This window comes from Schistocerca cancellata, chromosome 2 (assembly GCF_023864275.1).
Source record: "Schistocerca cancellata isolate TAMUIC-IGC-003103 chromosome 2, iqSchCanc2.1, whole genome shotgun sequence".
NCBI lineage: Eukaryota > Metazoa > Arthropoda > Insecta > Orthoptera > Acrididae > Schistocerca > Schistocerca cancellata.
The window spans coordinates 46,070,890-46,090,953 of record NC_064627.1 but is presented as its reverse complement, the minus strand read 5'-3'; the positions used below and the strand labels follow the sequence as shown (position 1 = coordinate 46,090,953).

The 20,064-nt window shown below is 41.0% G+C and overlaps 1 protein-coding gene across 1 annotated transcript in view; it reads left to right on the top strand.

The window, feature by feature from the left end:
- Positions 1–363: 363 nt before the first annotated feature.
- Positions 364–20,064, top strand: part of LOC126150656 (mucin-17-like) — a 132,857-nt gene continuing 113,156 nt past the window's right edge. The window contains exon 1 of the mRNA XM_049915889.1: positions 364–651. Coding sequence (XP_049771846.1) covers positions 364–651 — 288 coding nt within the window. The remainder of the gene's footprint in view (positions 652–20,064) is intronic.

Below are 20,064 nucleotides of genomic sequence, written 5' to 3'. Positions count from 1 at the left end.
CAATATATGGTTGTTTCGTCAGTGGCTGGTCCAATGAGTCATTATTTTTCAAATGGATCCAACATTTTCAGAACAATATATAATCAACTATTGATTACCCTGTGTTGCTGATTTTAGGTAATCACAGCAGCCACATTTCACTTGAAATTTTTGAATTTTGTAAAAAAACATTCTATTGTCATGGTAACCATACCTCCACACACTTCTCACAGGCTTCAACCAATAGATGTTACATTATTTTCTTCTTTGAAATCAGCCTTCAATCGTGAATGTGACATGTATATGAAGTCACAGGTGTATCAAAAAATTACACCATATGAGTTAGCAGAACTTTTTAATAAGGCATATATTAAGGTCGCTATCATGGACAGAGGGCAGTCAGGGTTTAAGGCAGGTGGGATTTGCTCTTTCAATACAAACAAATTTCAGCATGGCGACTTACAACAATGTGAGATCTTCAGAGATGTTGTCCTTGAAGATGAAGAGGTTCCGAATGCAACAAATGGAAATGAAGTGCTGGCATCTACAAACGAGCCCCATATCCCCAACAGGAGTCAAGAACAGATTCCTGGATCTCCAGCAGAAGATGTTCCACTTCTAGTAGGCCTAGAAGAGGTCACAACATCAACTAAGAGGGCATGTGTTAAGCACGTTAGTGTATTTGACATATCTCCTGTTCCTAAACAAAAACAACTTCTTCCTAAGACGAAACAAGCCAGGTGAAAGCCTAAGGGAAAGTCAGTGATCCTTGCAGCAACCCCAGAGAAGAATAAACTGCTAACAGAGTTATCAATAAAGAAACAAAAAGAAGCATTGAAAAAGAAAGCTGAAGGAAACAAAAAAAGAAATATTAAGGATAAAGCAGATATCTGCAACTTAAAAAAGTCTCGAAGAAGGAACAGACATTATATAAGAAGAAACACCACCAAGAAAGTGAAAGTAGCAGCGAGGATGACCTAAATCTGGACTTGCAGAACATTTGTGATGACGATGAAATGGACGATATTGATCCATTGGCGATTTCAGGAGATGTCTGTTTAGTTTGTGGAGAGTTTGGGAACGATGGAAAGCTATGGTATCGATGTATTTCTTGTAGCAGATGGAGTCATGAAGAATGTAGTGGCTGGAACACTCCAAAAGGTTACAAGTGGCGATCTTTGCTGTATGAGACAATGAACTATTTTCACACCAATAAAAATGTAAAAAACGAAAATTATAAGAGATGTTTGTAGAATTACATTATTTCGTTCTTAAATATACTGTTTACTATTTGTAGTAACTAGTAAGCAAATAAAAATAGCAAGTATTGTACATTTTTATGGTTTGTTTGTTTTGCGTGTTATTACCCAGTACTTTGCGTGCCATTACCCTCAGGGGTGGGGAATACCACGGATTTGCACTTTTTTTTAATTTCAATGTTCAAAATTAAGGCACTGTTTATAACTATTTACAGACGATTGGAATATGTGGAGAAATGTCCATTGTATGGTATGTACTTATTTTCGTAGGTTTTAATGAGGTAACGAATGGCTCACATCGATTTTTCCTTAGGTGCGTGTATTTCCCCCGCTATCCCCTAATAGTTCTTTCGCAGAAAGGAAAGAACGCTATGTAAAGGTGTACGAGATTAGAGAGAAAAATCGCTAGGACATAAGGATTGAAGAAATGTGTACTGTCTTGCCTGTCTCTTGTCTTTACTGGTTTTCGGTATCCTATATTTAATTTTATGTTACACAGAAGAGCAAGTTATTAGCTAATAGGCATTAAGGAGTCCAGATTCTGGTTACAAATAATCCTATCCAGTATTAATTGCGAAAGGTTGTGCAGAATGTCAAACCGGCCGACTGGGAGCAGGATAGTCACTACAGGACATTTCAATTTCCACTGTCCTGAAATAGTTTGATGGCATGCATTAGAAAATACACTCCTGGAAATGGAAAAAAGAACACATTGACACCGGTGTGTCAGACCCACCATACTTGCTCCGGACACTGCGAGAAGGCTGTACAAGCAATGATCACACGCACGGCACAGCGGACACACCAGGAACCGCGGTGTTGGCCGTCGAATGGCGCTAGCTGCGCAGCATTTGTGCACCGCCGCCGTCAGTGTCAGCCAGTTTGCCGTGGCATACGGAGCTCCATCGCAGTCTTTAACACTGGTAGCATGCCGCGACAGCGTGGACGTGAACCGTATGTGCAGTTGACGGACTTTGAGCGAGGGCGTATAGTGGGCATGCGGGAGGCCGGGTGGACGTACCGCCGAATTGCTCAACACGTGGGGCATGAGGTCTCCACAGTACATCGATGTTGTCGCCAGTGGTCGGCGGAAGGTGCACGTGCCCGTCGACCTGGGACCGGACTGCAGCGACTCACGGATGCACGCCAAGACCGTAGGATCCTACGCAGTGCCGTAGGGAACCGCACCGCCACTTCCCAGCAAATTAGGGACACTGTTGCTCCTGGGGTATCGGCGAGGACCATTCGCAACCGTCTCCATGAAGCTGGGCTACAGTCCCGCACAACGTTAGGCCGTCTTCCGCTCACGCCCCAACATCGTGCAGCCTGCCTCCAGTGGTGTCGCGACAGGCGTGAATGGAGGGACGAATGGAGACGTGTCGTCTTCAGCGACGAGAGTCGCTTCTGCCTTGGTGCCAATGATGGTCGTATGCGTGTTTGGCGCCGTGCAGGTGAGCGCCACAATCAGGACTGCATACGACCGAGGCACACAGGGCCAACACCCGGCATCATGGTGTGGGGACCGATCTCCTACACTGGCCGTACACCACTGGTGATCGTCGAGGGGACACTGAATAGTGCACGGTACATCCAAACCGTCATCGAACCCATCGTTCTACCATTCCTAGACCGGCAAGGGAACTTGCTGTTCCAACAGGACAATGCACGTCCGCATGTATCCCGTGCCACCAAACGTGCTCTAGAAGGTGTAAGTCAACTACCCTGGCCAGCAAGATCTCCGGATCTGTCCCCCATTGAGCATGTTTGGGACTGGATGAAGCGTCGTCTCACGCGGTCTGCACGTCCAGCACGAACGCTGGTCCAACTGAGGCGCCAGGTGGAAATGGCATGGCAAGCCGTTCCACAGGACTACATCCAGCATCTCTACGATCGTCTCCATGGGAGAATAGCAGCCTGCATTGCTGCGAAAGGTGGTTATACACTGTACTACTGCCGACATTGTGCATGCTCTGTTACCTGTGCCTATGTGCCTGTGGTTCTGTCAGTGTGATCATGTGATGTATCTGACCCCAGGAATGTGTCAATAAAGTTTCCCCTTCCTGGGACAATGAATTCACGGTGTTCTTATTTCAATTTCCAGGAGTGTACATACGTTTGAGTTCCACAGAGCGAAATACAGTGACGTGCGCTATAAGAATGTTGTTTGAAGAGACGTGACACTGCAGTGCACACTTGAGACCAAATAACGTGTCTTACATTTCCTCGAAGATATATGTTTTATGTATCAGACTCTTCAGAAAGTTTTGCGCTACAAAATGAACTTATTTTTGAAAAGTTTTTTTTTTAGTTTTTGACGTTCTGATGCGCAGAGCAGTCAGTTATAGGGGTGACTCGTGTTTACATTTAGTGTTTTTTTTCTGTTTGCCCTTCGTTTACTGCTCTCACGTCAAGTGAAAACAAGACGGATTCCTGTGGCTGGGAGCTATTAATTAAAATATATTCACGTAATTACGGAAGGCTAAAATGTTACTAGTTTCAGATTTTATTTTATTTCCACCTTTCTGACAGTCAAGCATTAATCGCCTAGCAGAACAATAGTTATTTTTGTCGGTTTGCTAAAGAAATTTGGCTTTTATTAGGGTTTCCTGCTGAAGCATTGAAGGCATTGAAACGAAGTGTTTAATTCCACACTATTGGCTAGTTTCAACTGTTCACTGCGTTTCAAGTGCACGTCTTCATCTTCTAGCGCCTATTGCATTATGCCATAACAAAGAACCAAACATGAAAATACAGTACTGGTACTCTAAGAAAACTTACGCCCCGAAAACCACACTGAAAAGCTCCATATCAGGTTGAGGCCTACGTCATCGGGAATCTGGACATACGAATGTGCACTGTAAGGCGAACTATGCATTTTAGTACGGTTCACGAAATTCCGACGCTCTTGGAGTATCCTCTCACGTCTTGTTTCTTTTATGACAAGAAGTAAGATCTTTTAATGTTTTACACGTACGAACACAAGGGCTTCCTACGTCACTATAGCTGCGCTGTCTGGCAACTGCTGAAATGAATCTATTTCTAACAAGTAGCAGGAAAATATTGTGAACAGTTATTCGAAAAGCGTTATTTTCAAAGTAAGTTTCCTATTACGGAAGATGAACTATGTGCGAGAATGTACTGTGGATTTCCTATATAACAGAGCGTTTGCTCTCTTTTAAAAATCAACTCTTTGATGACGAGCCATTTAGAAGAATTTCTAGACCAGAAGAGCAGAGATTTATGTCGGCATTAAAAATTTTACTGGCGTATTTGTGTGATCTATCTTAAAGTGTAACAAGCGCTAAACAAATCAACATTACATGTGAAAGTTTAGCTTCTCTTGTAACTTATTAATCTTCGAGACAAATATTATATGCGAAAGCTTCGATTCTCTTGTAGCAACACTATGTATATTAATTTAAACCATTAAATTTTCCTGTTGTTGGAATTGAAATTTATACTTTCGTCATATGAAAATACGCAGGGTACATGTTGCTGCACATCAAAATTCTTTCCAAAACGTGTTTTTTCACTCTGAGTTCCGCTTTTGTAAAGTGCAGTGAAATTCTACGCTGCTGTATAAGACCATATCCATTCAAAGGATACGTTTTACAGTTCCGAGGGAAAGTATACTGTCACTTAACACAGAAAAAGTGTATTTTCACCCGGGAGAAAATGTATTTTTAACCGGGAATTTTTTTTTTCCTTGTCCGTCTATACACCCTGAAATAGAACGTTATTCACAAGAGACCAATTTGTGTTTATGTAATGTGTTGTGTCAAATAATGCACATTTTATACGAATCAGTCCACGTGCGTCAACTGTCTCAGACAATTTTTTTTTTAATAACTTACTTAATAACAGGAGTTCTTATACGGTTTCGGACAGCAAGAAGCCTCTTCTTTGACATGCCTACTTACAGTAGAAATATTTGACATAACATCTGAAACGCTGACTCCTCAATAATTTGTACCTAGATGAATTAATTCTTAGCCTTTTCTTTGACACTGTCAACAGAAACACCTCTCACCATTAAAAGGTGTCACCTCTTTAGCACACATTGCAACAAACTTCGTTGTTTCCAGAACGAGATTTTCACTCTACAGCGGAGTGTGTGCTGATATGAAACTTCCTGGCAGATTAAAACTGTGTGCCCGACCGAGACTCGAACTCGGGACCTTCGCCTTTCGCAGGCAAGTGCTCTGCCATCTGAGCTACCGAAGCACGACTCACGCCCGGTACTCACAGCTTTACTTCTGCCAGTATCCAGTATCTCGTCTCCTACCTTCCAAACTTTACAGAAGCTCTCCTGCGAACCTTGCAGAACTAGCACTCCTGAAAGAAAGGATATTGCGGAGACATGGCTTAGCGACAGCCTGGGGGATGTTTCCAGAACGAGATTTTCACTCTGCAGCGGAGTGTGCGCTGCTATGAAACTTCCTGGCTGATTAAAACTGTGTGCCCGACCGAGACTCGAACTCGGGACCTTTGCCTTTCCCGGGCAAGTGCTCTACCATATGAGCTACCGAAGCACGACTCACGCCCGGTACTCACAGCTTTACTTCTGCCAGTATCTCGTCTCCTACCTTCCAAACTTTCCAGAAGCTCTCCTGCGAACCTTGCAGAACTAGCACTCCTGAAAGAAAGGATATAGCGGAGACATGGCTTAGCCACAGCCTGGGGGATGTTTCCAGAATGAGATTTTCACTCTGCAGCGGAGTGTGCGCTGATATGAAACTTCCTGGCAGATTAAAACTGTGTGCCCGACCGAGACTCGAACTCAGGACCTTTGTTTGATGTTTAAGTTACCAAAATGACAATTAAAACCTAACTCAATCAATTAACTGAATCTATTGACAAATTCCTTCTTTTTAGCAGTTTCTTCTACCAGAAAGTTCAGGTCAAATTATTTCTTTAAATAATGAAATTAACAGAACTAATTATAGAAATAATACTTTTGACAAACCTGGGATTTTCAAGGGGAAATAATTAAGCACCTGCTTTGCTGATATGTTTTTTAATGGAGGAAAATAAATACTTTAGGAATCCTAGCAGTCCTTCTTCCAAATGTTTATAATTATTACATAATTTATATTACTTCATAAGTCAACAGTAGAATTTAAGTCACAAAACAGTTACTGATGCCACCCTATAACAAATGATATGAACTAGGAATAGTTAAAATAAATTATGTAATTCATGGCATTAGATCTGGTGCTTTATTTTTTGAGACTGAGGGACAACCTTTCTCTTTTACAAAAATGCAGATTATACTCATTTATGTTAATGGCAATTAGTAAAAAAATGAAAATAAAGTGAATTTGAGAAGGCAGATTGCAAAACAAGAGCGGAACTGAAAAGATCCCAGGATGAGATTTTTCACTCTGCAATGGAGTGTGTGCTGATATGAAACTTCATAGCAGATTAAAACTGTGTGCACTTGCTCATGAAAGGCAAAGGTCCCGAGTTACAGTTGCAGTCTGGAACACAGTTTTTATCTGCCAGGAAGTTAAATAGATCCCATCTTGCTTAATCACACCATGGAACAAATTTGTTGAACTTTGGCAGTTTGGTGCTACCATGATGTTTGTATGATGACTGAGGCACATCACTATTCCAGGAATGAGTTCACTGACCAACTTACTGAGAAAATGGGTAAGAGTGAATTAATAGGTGTCAGAATAGTTGGTACTGACTTAAGAAACAAGGACAGCTTATAACTCTGAAGGTTTGGGATAGGGATTACTAAACTTCTACTGGCCTTAATAGCTTGAGAATGGATGGAAAAACCACTATCAACCTTTGTGGAAAATATGTTATCACTTTATGCAGATTGGAATGTCCACACTGGGTTCACTCTTGATTTTATCTTACAGTGAGAGAACACTCCTCACACTGGCTCATACATTGACAAGTTATTCTATTGTGGCTGACCCGAGGCGAGAGACCACAATAGGTCCTTGTGGGTTCTCTGTCTGGAACTTCCCTACACAGCAGACACCCACCAACAGTATCCCAGTTTCACAAAAAATTTAACTTTTGTTTGAGGAAACATAAATCAAGAGAGCATGTTAAATATCAGGATATTTGTACCTAGTTGATATTAGTCAATTAATGAATTACAGTAATTTTATTGTGCATGTTGCTACCTGAAGCAAATCTGAACAAGTTTCATGTAGGGATTTTGTACTGTTCGATGTTCAATGGTAAATTTGACCACTGTTTTCTTCCAAGATCTCAATTTCAGCTGTCCTCAGGCAGAGAGTCAGTCAACCTGTTATCCACTCTCTATGGACCATGATTTCTCAGTCTGCATGTGAGCCCCATAGCCTTTGATTTGGGCACCACTTGAAACAGTATCCTCAACAACAGGGCTCTTCAAATAATCATTATTTTCTTCTGTTGTAAGAAGAAAGGAACCCTGGCAATGTTTTCCAGTTTTGTGATAATTCTTCCTCTCTATTCTTTATTAATATAGAATGCCAAAGGAAAATGTTACACCTCAGAAGATATCAAATCCAGCAGTGGAAACCCATAAAAATGTTGTTATTGCCAAGTTACTACTGTTTGTAATATTCCACAGATGCTGCCCATGCTCAGTTGTTTTAAATTGCTTTTTCACTGTATTTACTCTCACTTCCATCAATGAAATCTGTGTATACACACTCAGCAATACCTCCATGAATAGCACTATCTACTAAAAGAAGTCCTTTGTTCAGTATTTATCACATTAGAAACTTTTATCTCAGATGGACATTATCTTTTACACTTGAAAATACTGGAAAATTACTTTTTAACTAATTAACCATGTACTGGTAACTAAGTTTTCACTCACCTGCAGTTATCATTGTCCAGTCCCCAAAACTGTTTCACCTTAACTTCAGATATTCTTTCATATTAAATGTTTTTTGAACACTGAAATTCTGATACTAATACTGCTGATTTTGAGGTGACAGGGAAATGCACAGTAAGAGAGAAAAAATGCAACAGTAATGGCAGGTTGCCCAGTTATGTTCAGAAATTTCTTTTAAATCACTGATTTTGTTTGTTGTGACCTAACTGCCTCTCACATAACTAACAAAACTTTGAGGACTCTCACTACTCTCCCTGTCACTTCAATGGACATTGGGCTGAGTCTTGCTGCACTATGGTGATTTTTCTCATCCAAATTTGTAATATCTTAAGTTTAGGGTCAGTTGTAAAGTGAAAGTTCTAAAGGAGATATGTGTCATAACACTAGTTTCTCTTTATTTAGGGAGAACATAACAGCTTTTCCTGTGTTTTCCTAATGGTAGTATATTTCTTAAGTTTTGTGCATGTTCTTCTATTTAAGAGGTTTAATCTCATGTTTTTAACTGTCAATACTAATTCAGACAGTCTTTAGTGCAGTTTTCATCTCTTCTGAAAAGCCAGCTACACAGCTCAGTAAGCCATGTGTCCATTGGTGAAATGTCGGTGGGAGTGGGGGGGAGGTAGCAAGTTACATTTTTAGATTTTTTCAGTTTTTTCCGTTAACATTTTCAGTTAGTCTTGCTAGTAGGATGGGTAGGATGTGTGCATAGTGTGTGTGGATGCAGGTGGAGCTGGCCACAGTTAGCAAACAGCCGAATGCGTGTATGTCTATGGTCAGCCACCTTCAGGCTGCCGCCTCAGGTTGTAGCAGCAGCAGGCAATCTGGTGTATCACATGGGACACCTTGGGTGTCACTTGATTCACTATGCTCTTGATTCACCTCATTGCCTAACAAAAGGGAATCTGCCCATGTAGCAGTGTGTAAAACAGTCAAGAAGGCCAGTGGAGAAATGGCAGGTAAGCAGCTGTTAGTATATCACTTGGCAATGAATTCACATCGCTTATTTCCCTTCTGATGGTTGTAGAGGTATTACAGGCAAAGTTTAAACAGATTGATAGTTGTGTTCTGGAGAAATAGGTGCCTATTAAGTGAATTAAGGTTGGGAAAGACCTACTGGGGTTTAATAAAGAAATCAGGAAAATAGTGAAGCAAAGATTAGTAGAAAGACTCATGCATCTATGAAAAGATGTGTGGTTGTGTGAAGTGTAAAACTACTACTGCTGTTACACTGTAACAAAAAAGATGTCAGGGGATCTAAGAAACTACTGGTTCTATGTAAAATCAGTGTCTAGGGTTAAAGCTTCTTTGCAGTCATTCATTGACCAGTTTGGTGTGGCAGTTTAAGATAGCAAAATAAAAGCTGAAATTTTGAATTTTGTGTTGGAGAAAGCATTCATGCAGGAGAATTGTACAAACACACCATTGCTTGATCATTACACAATGTCACATATGGATAACATAGTAGTAAGCATCCCAAGTGTAGAGAAACAACTGAAAGGGTTGAAAACAAAGAAGTCATCAGGTCAAGGTTGAATCCCAATTTGGTTTTACAGAGAGTATATTGTGGAATTGGCACTTTGCTTAGCTTAGCTTAGCTTTGATTTGTCGTGAATTTTTCGCTTAGTTCAAAGTCCCAAGTGACTGGTAAACAGCGCAGGTGACTCTGGTATATATACAGGGTGAAAGAATGGATCCACAAAATTACAGACCAATATCCTTATCAGTTTGATGCAGAATTCATGAACATGTTCTCAATTCAAATATCATGATCTTTCTTGAGACTGAGAAGCTTACGTCCACAAATCAGCAGGATATTTAGAAAGCATTGCTCATTTGAAATTTCACAGTATATTGTGTGAGAAAAGGGCACATGAACTATGGATGGTGAAGGCCAGCAAACAGATTCCATATTTCGATATTTCCAGAAAGCATTTGACACAGTGCCCCAATACAGACTCTGAATGAAGATACATTGACAGAATTTCTAGTTGTTGTGATGAATGGCAACTGGCTGTAGAAAAAATGTAAGTTAGTGCAGATGAGTAGTAGAAACACACAATATTTGGATACAACCGTAGTAGTGTCCTGTTTGACTTAGTCACATCCTTTAAATATCTAGGTTTAACACTGCAAAGTGATATGAAGTGGAATGAGGATGGTCAGATTGTATTAGGGAAGCAAAATGGTCAACTTTATTGGGTAAAAATGGGGGAAAGTGGTTCACCCATAAACTAGACTGTGTTTAGGACGCTATTGTGATCTGTTCTTCAGTACTGCTTGAGTATTTTGGATCTACGTGAGGTGTGATTAAAGGAAGATATTTGTTACCATTAGGTCTGAACAATGCACAAGTATTAGAGATGCTTTGGAATCTCAAATGGGAATCCTTGGAGGGAAGGTGATGCTCTGAGGAATACCACTGGGAAAAATTTAAGGAACCTGAATCTGAAGCAGACTGCAGAATGATTCTACTGCAACCAAGACAAGTTTTCATAAGTATCAGGAAGATAAGAGAAATTATTGCTTATATGGAGGCATATAGCCATCACTCCTCCCTGACTCTCTTTGCAAGTGGTAAAGGAAATGAAGTGATTAGTAGTGATACAGGGTACCCTCCACAATATGGTGGCAAGTGGAGCATACATGTAAATGGTGATGTAGGTGTAGAACATGATCTGTTTCTTCAAAATTCTTTAGTGGGCTACTACTTAAGTGCTTTATTATATAGCAAATAAGTGGAAATAATTTTTATTTTGCAAAATTGTCCTATAAAATAGAAAAGGGCTATGTACCGTAATACTAACATTGTAGTTGCATAATAAAAACTTAACCTGGAAAACTCTGCAAGGTGATCTTGAAAAATACTGTACTTATATTATCAAACACTGAGATATGTGACAACTTGTGATATGTTGTGATATTGAACAGAATGTGACACTTATTTTTCACTTAAAGATAAAATAGCTTTGCCCTTCATCAACACAACCGTTTCAAATTCTCATCTTTCGATAGGAAACAATTTAAACAATATTAATTGCATGCCTGTAGACCTAAATCATTATAAAAGACAGAAATCACATGATGAGTATAATAGCTATGATGTAAACCAAATTTTTAGAGCTGTTATTCCTTGCTCATCTAACTCAGTGGGCAGTATATCATATACACTATGTTCTGACTTTAAAACCTTCCAATGTGATCATATTTCCAGTTCATTGAATGCTTTCTCACTTTTCAGGACTGTCAGTAGTTTTCAGAGTCATCAACACTTGCAAATGGTTTATTGAAGTCAAAAACTTTCCTTTCATTTCTAAAATGTTAAACAGGCACTTGGGCCTTGCGTTTATGATAATTTGCACAATGCCAGTTGGAACTTCACACTTAGATTTCTTGCAGTGCCTCTCAGAGCAAAATTCTGGTCGGAAGAAGAGAAACTGTGCCTGACCACTAAAAACTTTCAAGTGATTCTTTTAAAACTGCTGTGCTGCCCAGAGTCATGTAGAGGGATAACATCATGTGGTTTCTTATTTTTTCCACTAAGTTATCATGTCAAACACATCCTTTTTTTGTGTGTTTCAAAGGGCTGTCAGGGTCATTAACAACTTTACGAAAAGGATACCATCTGGTTTCCACATAAAGAGGACTCTCACTCATGAGAAACACACAATCCCATCTTCACAAATGTGAATACCAAAATTGAATACATGAAGCTGCCAAGAGTAGTACAAGTTTGAATGTGAGAGTTTAGGTAGCTGGAACACTTTCTGTTAAGTTCATAATTGCAGTGCACATGTCACTGTTGGGTAATATTGAGACAATACTGTCACTTTTCATGGAGTTGAAAACGAATTAAACTGCTCTCAATTGGCGCTCAAATTTTAATTTTGCTCAAGCAGCTTTACCTCTCTCCCTACATTTTGTAGCTACCTTGCAGGGCAGCAGTCACAGTCTTTGGAAGTGTGTGCCCAAGGTTCCTGGAAAGGAGGGTGATGAATGCCATCATAGAAAACCTGTCAATAAAACCTGTCATCTTACTACTAGGGTATTTCATCAAAAATTCCTTCCACAGGTTATGGATATTTAAATCGCAACTATCATGTGATTTCAGTCTGTTATGATTTAGGTCCATAGGCATGCAATTAAAGTTATTCAGTTTGTTTCCTATCAGAACAGAAGGTGAGAATTTGCAATGGGTTCTCCCCCCCCCCCCCCCACCCTTGCCACCTTAATATCTTTATATGCAGTTACTCCTTCTTTTTTTCACTCCACCAGGGTTTCACTTTGCCTTGAAGTAATTCAAAAAATATCCAGAGGTCTTCTTGAATACCTTGAGATGATGTTTCCCATTCCTTTCTGGAACAGTGAAGCTTACTGAGCATTATCATTGACTTCCGATAGGATCAGTGTATGGGCCATGTTGATGGCTCACAACTACCAATACTTCTAATAAGACAAGTACATAGCTACCCTGACTGTTAACATTTCACTTGCTAAATGCTTGGAAGAGTATAAGGCATCACTTTTGATATGCAGAAGACATTCATACTATAAGCTGCATATAGCCCAAAAGTTGAAAAGTTAACAAATACTTTGTTCAGCTAAATTTCTAAGGAGTGACAAAACAATGTTTTGATGTAGCTTGTGTTGGTTGATATGGAATATAAATAAATAAATAAATATAATAGAACCATTGTTCCAAGGATTCAGGTATGAAATAATATTACCCTAAATGTCTATTTACTTCAGGTAATGGTAATTTCTTTTGTGGCTTCTCAACATCTCTGTAGGTATAATACATTTTACCATTAATTCTTGAATTCTGTTGTTTCCTCCAACTCACAATCTCCTGTTCAGATTTAGATATGTATCAATATTGCAAGTACAAACTACATCAATTGTAAATATATTTAGTGGAAATCGGAGAGAGTGCAGAACTTCTCAAGACTGGTGGAAGGCACCACATGAAGAGCCATCTATGACTAGCCATATGAACTACTTGCAGTAGAAAGATGTCACAGCATTTTTGGCAGCTGGCATTGTCACGTAGCTCAATAATATGGCAATAACTCATTTTCAATGAAATTTGGCACTTAGTGCATCCAGACTTTCACTCTATAATTAAATCAGGCTAAGTCTCCTTTGCAACCTTTGTGCACATTTTACTTGATATATTGTGGCAGGAAACACAGAGCCTCAATTATGCATATTCACACCTACAGTTACCACCATGCGAGAATGTAAATTTTTGCACTGCTTATTTGAATTAGAGCACCTTATACGTATGAACATTGTTCTCACATACACACACGTGAATATAAGCACTTCCTTTTTCCCATTCAGTCACACTGCAAACCCCATATCGGTTTCTACTTAAGTCAGACATAATCTTTCTCTGCACACACTTGTCATAACTGAGGGAAAGTCTTCTAGCTAGCTGCGTGACCTCTGCTCACATCTTTGAACGCTTTTAAATTAATCTGCAATCACTATATTGATACTGACTTTTCCCATATGTTGACTGCACCACATACACTCCTGGAAATTGAAATAAGAACACCGTGAATTCATTGTCCCAGGAAGGGGAAACTTTATTGACACATTCCTGGGGTCAGATACATCACATGATCACACTGACAGAACCACAGGCACATAGACACAGGCAACAGAGCATGCACAATGTCGGCACTAGTACAGTTTATATCCACCTTTCGCAGCAGTGCAGGCTGCTATTCTCCCATGGAGACGATCGTAGAGATGCTGGATGTAGTCCTGTGGAACGGCTTGCCATGCCATTTCCACCTGGTGCCTCAGTTGGACCAGCGTTCGTGCTGGACGTGCAAACCGCGTGAGACGACGCTTCATCCAGTCCCAAACATGCTCAATGGGGGACAGATCTGGAGATCTTGCTGGCCAGGGTAGTTGACTTACACCTTCTAGAGCACGTTGGGTGGCACGGGATACATGCGGACGTGCATTGTCCTGTTGGAACAGCAAGTTCCCTTGCCGGTCTAGGAATGGTAGAACGATGGGTTCGATGACGGTTTGGATGTACCGTGCACTATTCAGTGTCCCCTCGACGATCACCAGTGGTGTACGGCCAGTGTAGGAGATCGCTCCCCACACCATGATGCCGGGTGTTGGCCCTGTGTGCCTCGGTCGTATGCAGTCCTGATTGTGGCGCTCACCTGCACGGCGCCAAATATGCATACGACCATCATTGGCACCAAGGCAGAAGCGACTCTCATCGCTGAAGACGACACGTCTCCATTCGTCCCTCCATTCACGCCTGTCGCGACACCACTGGAGGCAGGCTGCACGATGTTGGGGCGTGAGCGGAAGACGGCCTAGCGGTGTGCGGGACCGTAGCCCAGCTTCATGGAGACGGTTGTGAATGGTCCTCGCCGATACCCCAGGAGCAACAGTGTCCCTAATTTGCTGGGAAGTGGCGGTGCGGTCCCCTACGGCACTGCATAGGATCCTACGGTCTTGGCGTGCATCCGTGCGTCGCTGCGGTCCGGTCCCAGGTCGACAGGCACGTGCACCTTCCGCCAACCACTGGCAACAACATCGATGTACTGTGGAGACCTCACGCCCCACGTGTTGAGCAATTCGGCGGTACGTCCACCCGGCCTCCCGCATGCCCACTATATGCCCTCGCTCAAAGTCCGTCAACTGCACATACGGTTCACGTCCACGCTGTCGCGGCATGCTACCAGTGTTAAAGACTGCGATGGAGCTCCGTATGCCACGGCAAACTGGCTGACACTGACGGTGGCGGTGCACAAATGCTGCGCAGCTAGCACCATTCGACGGCCAACACCGCGGTTCCTGGTGTGTCCGCTGTGCTGTGCGTGTGATCATTGCTTGTACAGCCCTCTCGCAGTGTCCAGAGCAAGTATGGTGGGTCTGACACACCGGTGTCAATGTGTTCTTTTTTCCATTTCCAGGAGTGTATTTTAAAATACTTTTATTTGTGACATGTCTTTCGATTTTTTTATTATTTTCATTTCTGTGGTGTCACCGCCAGACACCACACTTGCTAGGTGGTAGCTTTTAAATCGGCCGCGGTCCGCTAGTATACGACGGACCCGCGTGTCGCCACTGTCAGTGATGGCAGACCGAGCGCCGCCACACGGCAGGTCTAGAGACACTGACTAGCACTCGCCCCAGTTGTACAGCCGACGTTGCTAGCCATGGTTCACTGAGAATTACGCTCTCATTTGCCGAGACGATAGTTAGCACAGCCATCAGCTACATTTGCTGCGACCTAGCAAGGCGCCGTATTCAATTTATATTGAGATTCTATTAATGTATCATCAAGAGTGATGTTCTACAAATGTGGATTAAAGTTAAGTATTCCAGAAGCTACATACTTTTCTTTACAGCATTCATTACGTATCCTGTTTCAGACCTCACGCCAGCCTGCGTGAGTTTAAGCGCATGCCTTTCGGCTTCCTCTCATTGTGTCTAGGCTGTCTTGCCTAGACACAACAATTTCCCTCCATATGTTCAACTCACTTGAAGTACAGAAGCTGAGACAGGGTTCAATTCTCTCACCCATCCCACACTTCTCCAATGTACCATATGGGAATGGATCAGGAAGGAACCCTACGATGTATAGCTATGGAAATCAGATTCTGTCATGCATTACACAGTGTCTGGCAGAGTATAGACATAGATGTAGCCAGATTAGGCAATGAAATTAGTCTTTGTTTATCCTAGGCAGGAGGTAGTGATTGTTTTCTTTCCACTAAAATCATCTGTGATCATACACCACTGTTAATGCTAGTGATTTTCACTTCAGAATGTACATATTTCTATATATTAAAACAAATTGACTAACAGTAGACAAATTAATATTGTTCTTCTGAGAATTTTATGCTTTTAATTTCAACTCTCATTACTTACAGATGTAGCCCATGGCAGATACCTAATATAACAATGAACACAATTCATTTGCTTAGTTTGACACAAAAATGCTTTGTGTGTTAACAATGGAAACAGTTTGACTCTGTAATTCAGTGTTGTAACATTATGACTGATCTTGATATCCACATAAAATCCAGATTGTGGCACTGCACTACTGACAGTGCCTGTATCATCAAACTCTTTTTATCATCAAAGAATTAATATCATCTTCAATGATACTAAGATCAAGTACCACTGATCCAGTCACAAGAGTGTTTCCTCCCTCACTGCACAAACTTATCTCTGATGCTTGAAAGTCGAAATGTGTAACATTACAACTGTTGGATGAGATGGTGTCTTGACTATACTTGTTTATTAGGACTAACACGTTGTCTGGATGCATCTGTTTTGTGTTGTATTATCAGTTATGAACACATTATGTGGAATTTCTAGATTGCTTTATTCAGCCTTTGGGTGCTGCCTACAGTCTGTTTCCTCAGTATGTATAATCATTTCCTCATCTCATGTAGGGGGAAGGAACTTGATAATTTTATTATACAGCTGGATCTGGATTATGAATGTAAACTTATTACATTATCATGGAAATCCTCAGCGGCACTGACACACTGCTCATTGCTGTGTGTATTCTCTGCTCTCTCCCACACCTCCCACACACCTCCCACACACCTCCCAGACACCTCCCTCCCTCATGAGACATGGAAAAGTAATTGTGAAAATATGTGAAAATGAGAATCCCTATCTCAAAAGCAGTAATGGATTTGTAAAATGAAAACTGGCAAAGTGAAGACCAGTTTTCTGAACCTTTAAGATCCACTGTTTGTGAATAAATATAAAGTGAAAACATACATTCAAAAAATGAATGTCATTATCACAATGCTATATAAAAAAATCATCATAGTACTGAAAAGGGCATCTGACAAATTCCTCATTGTAGGTGACAAACTGTGAAAAAAATGTTGCTATGACAAAGTTTTCGAAGGCAACTTCAGTTTTTTACATAATCTCACGTGTGGTGAAAGGAACAAGTACTGCTACAAACAGTAGTAACAGACTGTTAACGAAGGTCTGAGCATGTGCAATAGGTTCCTAGGTATGAGAGTGGCACAAAGGCTTCATAAGTAAAAGAGCCCAGTAGATTGTTCTCAACAGCGAGTGTTCATCAGAGACAAGGTTAATATCAGCAGTGCCCCAGGAAAGTAAGATAGGGCCGCTGCTGTTGTCTATACACACAAATGATACGGCGGACAGTGAGCAGCAAGCTGCTGTTTGCTGCTGATGCTTTGGAGTATGGGAGGGTGTTGAGGATGACAGTATGATGATAGATGATGAATTGGCCAAAATTTCTAGTTGTTATCATGTATGGCAGCTGGTTCTAAAGTAGAGAAGTGTACATTAATGCAGATGAGTATGAAACAAAAAACTCGTAATGTTAAGATACAGTGGGAGTAGTGCTCTGCTTCACACAGTCACGTCATTTAAATATATCTGCATAACGTTGCAAAGTTACATGAAATGGAATGAGCACATGAGGATTGTGGCAGGGAAAGCAAATGGTCAATTTCAGTTTATTGGGGAAAGTTTTGGGAAAGTGTGGTTCATCTGTAAATGAGACACATAGGGCACTGAGGCAACCTGCTCTTGAATACTGTTAGTGTCTGTGATCTATGCCAGATCAGATTAAAGGAAGATATCAAAGCAATTCAAAAGCAGTTTACTCGTTCGTAGCTGGTAGGTTCGAACAACACAAGAATTTTAGAGATTCTTTGGGAACTCAAACAGGAATCACTGCAGAGAAGGCGACGTTCTTTTCAAGAAAATCGTGAGGAAATGTAGGGAACTGGAATCTGAAGCTGACTGCAGAACGATTCTAGTCCCACCAAATATACATGTTGCATAAGAATCACATAGTTAAGACAGATGAAATTCGGGCTCATATGCAAGGAAATTGTCATTTTCATCTCCCTCTGTTTGCAAGTGAAACGGCAAAGGAAATGACAAGAAGTGATACAGGATACCCTCTGCCATGCACTATACAGTGGCTTCGGTGTGTGTGTGTGTGTGTGTGTGTGTGTGTGTGTGTGTGTGTGTGTGTGTGTGTGTGTGTGTGTGTTCCCCAAGTCCAGCTGAAAGATTTCCAAACCTATCCTTGGTGGGAATAACAATGTTGTTGTACTAAAGGACAACAGCCAGGCGATGCAATTGTCTCGAGCTACCGTAGTGGTGGTGGTGGTGGTGGTGGTGGTGGTGGTGACGCGGTTCCTTAGATGGTGGAATAGGTGGTTGTCAGTGTGTACCAAATCTATTTCCAACTGCCACAACAGCTTCATGTGCAGGTACATTTTCCTGATAAGATGACTTCTTTCTGTTTGCAATCCAATCTTCTTCTCGCATGTTTGTCACCACTCAGTTGGCAACCTAAACTTGCACAGTATTTTTTCCCCATTGCAGTTTTAACTGTGAATAAGAAACATAATTTTTTTTTATTCCAGAGAAGAAAAATCACAATGCTCTTGACATAAACCTTTCAATCTCTGGTGCGTGGCACCTGTGTGCCACTTACTATGATGCTACTGATTTCCTTGCATGAAGCAATGTAGCAAATTATCAAACAACAACTCAGTTCACAAAATTTTGGAGCATATCAAAAAAATCAACTACTTTTTGCACTACATTTTAACACTAAACGAACATCATGTTCACCTTGCATAAGACTTACTCTTCATGGCCAAAGTATGACGCCTCTTTGTGATCAATGAAAGACATCTCTTGAAAAAATTACGGAACTTTGTTCACAAAAGTTTCTACGCTTACCTTTTACTAATTGTGCATGGTCTCCTTCGAAATACTCTCTTGCACAATTGATGCACCACACCAAATGCCGTTTCTACTTCCAGAAGCAGTCTTGGTATGCCTTTTGCTGGTTCGCGTGAAGTGTCGTCTGCGAATTTTCTTGTCTTGCCTATCGTTGCAAATCTTTGTTATTTTAACGTCTCAATATCATAACCGTAGACCCACATCTCATCAGTCAAGATTATCTTAACGAACATCTGGTTCCCATTTGCGCCATACAACAAGTCTTCACAGATTCAGAGGTGAAGGCCTTCCTGGTTTTGACTCCATAGCCGTGTGACCAACCTGGCGGCAACCCGATGCAGTGTTAGGGTTTTGTGACATGATCCAACTGAAATATTACATTCTTCTGCAGTCTCTCGGACAGATCAACGTAGAATTTCCGTATCGTCTTGTGTGTGTCTGTAAATGTTTTCTAAAGTTTCACGCAAAATGTAACACAACGTGTTGCTCGTCTATCTCTGCCATCTCGAAATTCGCAAACTGTGCGACAAAAAATTCTACTCAGTAGAGATCTGAGCAATAACTAACAGATGTACAGCAATGAAACTTTAGACAGTTACACATTAAATACAGGTGAGTACAAGCATGACTACACCATTTCGTTCCAACACACCTCTAGCGCAATGACGAATGTTTAGGGAATTTTGAAAAGACAATATTCGTTTTTATGATTTTCCTATGGCATCTCCTATTCCCAACACCTTGAATTGTTAATTGTGTAGTAGATCACTCTCCACCTTGTCGATATGTTAATGTGTGATTGCAACTTCTGAATCCCCTTCAGTCAACCATTTCTGAACTGCCGTTATTGTGGCAGTGGACATTTCGTAATCTCGCACCAGTTTCGGACGAATTTTCGTCAGTGTTAAACCGTTATAACTTTCTGGTGGTGTCATATTCTGAGTTATTGTTTGAGTGGAATGTATATGACATGCCTGAGTAAAAAGAAGTGGTTAGATCTGATGTGTGGTACTATTGAAACCTATTTCGTTGTGGAGCATTACAACACCTACCTCCATTCAGATCATTCATTGCCAGTTCTCTGCAGGCTAGGAAATTTTCCTCCTGTAACCATAATTGGATCATTTACGAGTCACAGTTTTTATTTAGACAGGACTATTCTTGGTTTTCGTTCAGATGTGTTGCTGGTTCATTTAACGCAATGGGTAGCTAAATTGTTGTCTGATGACT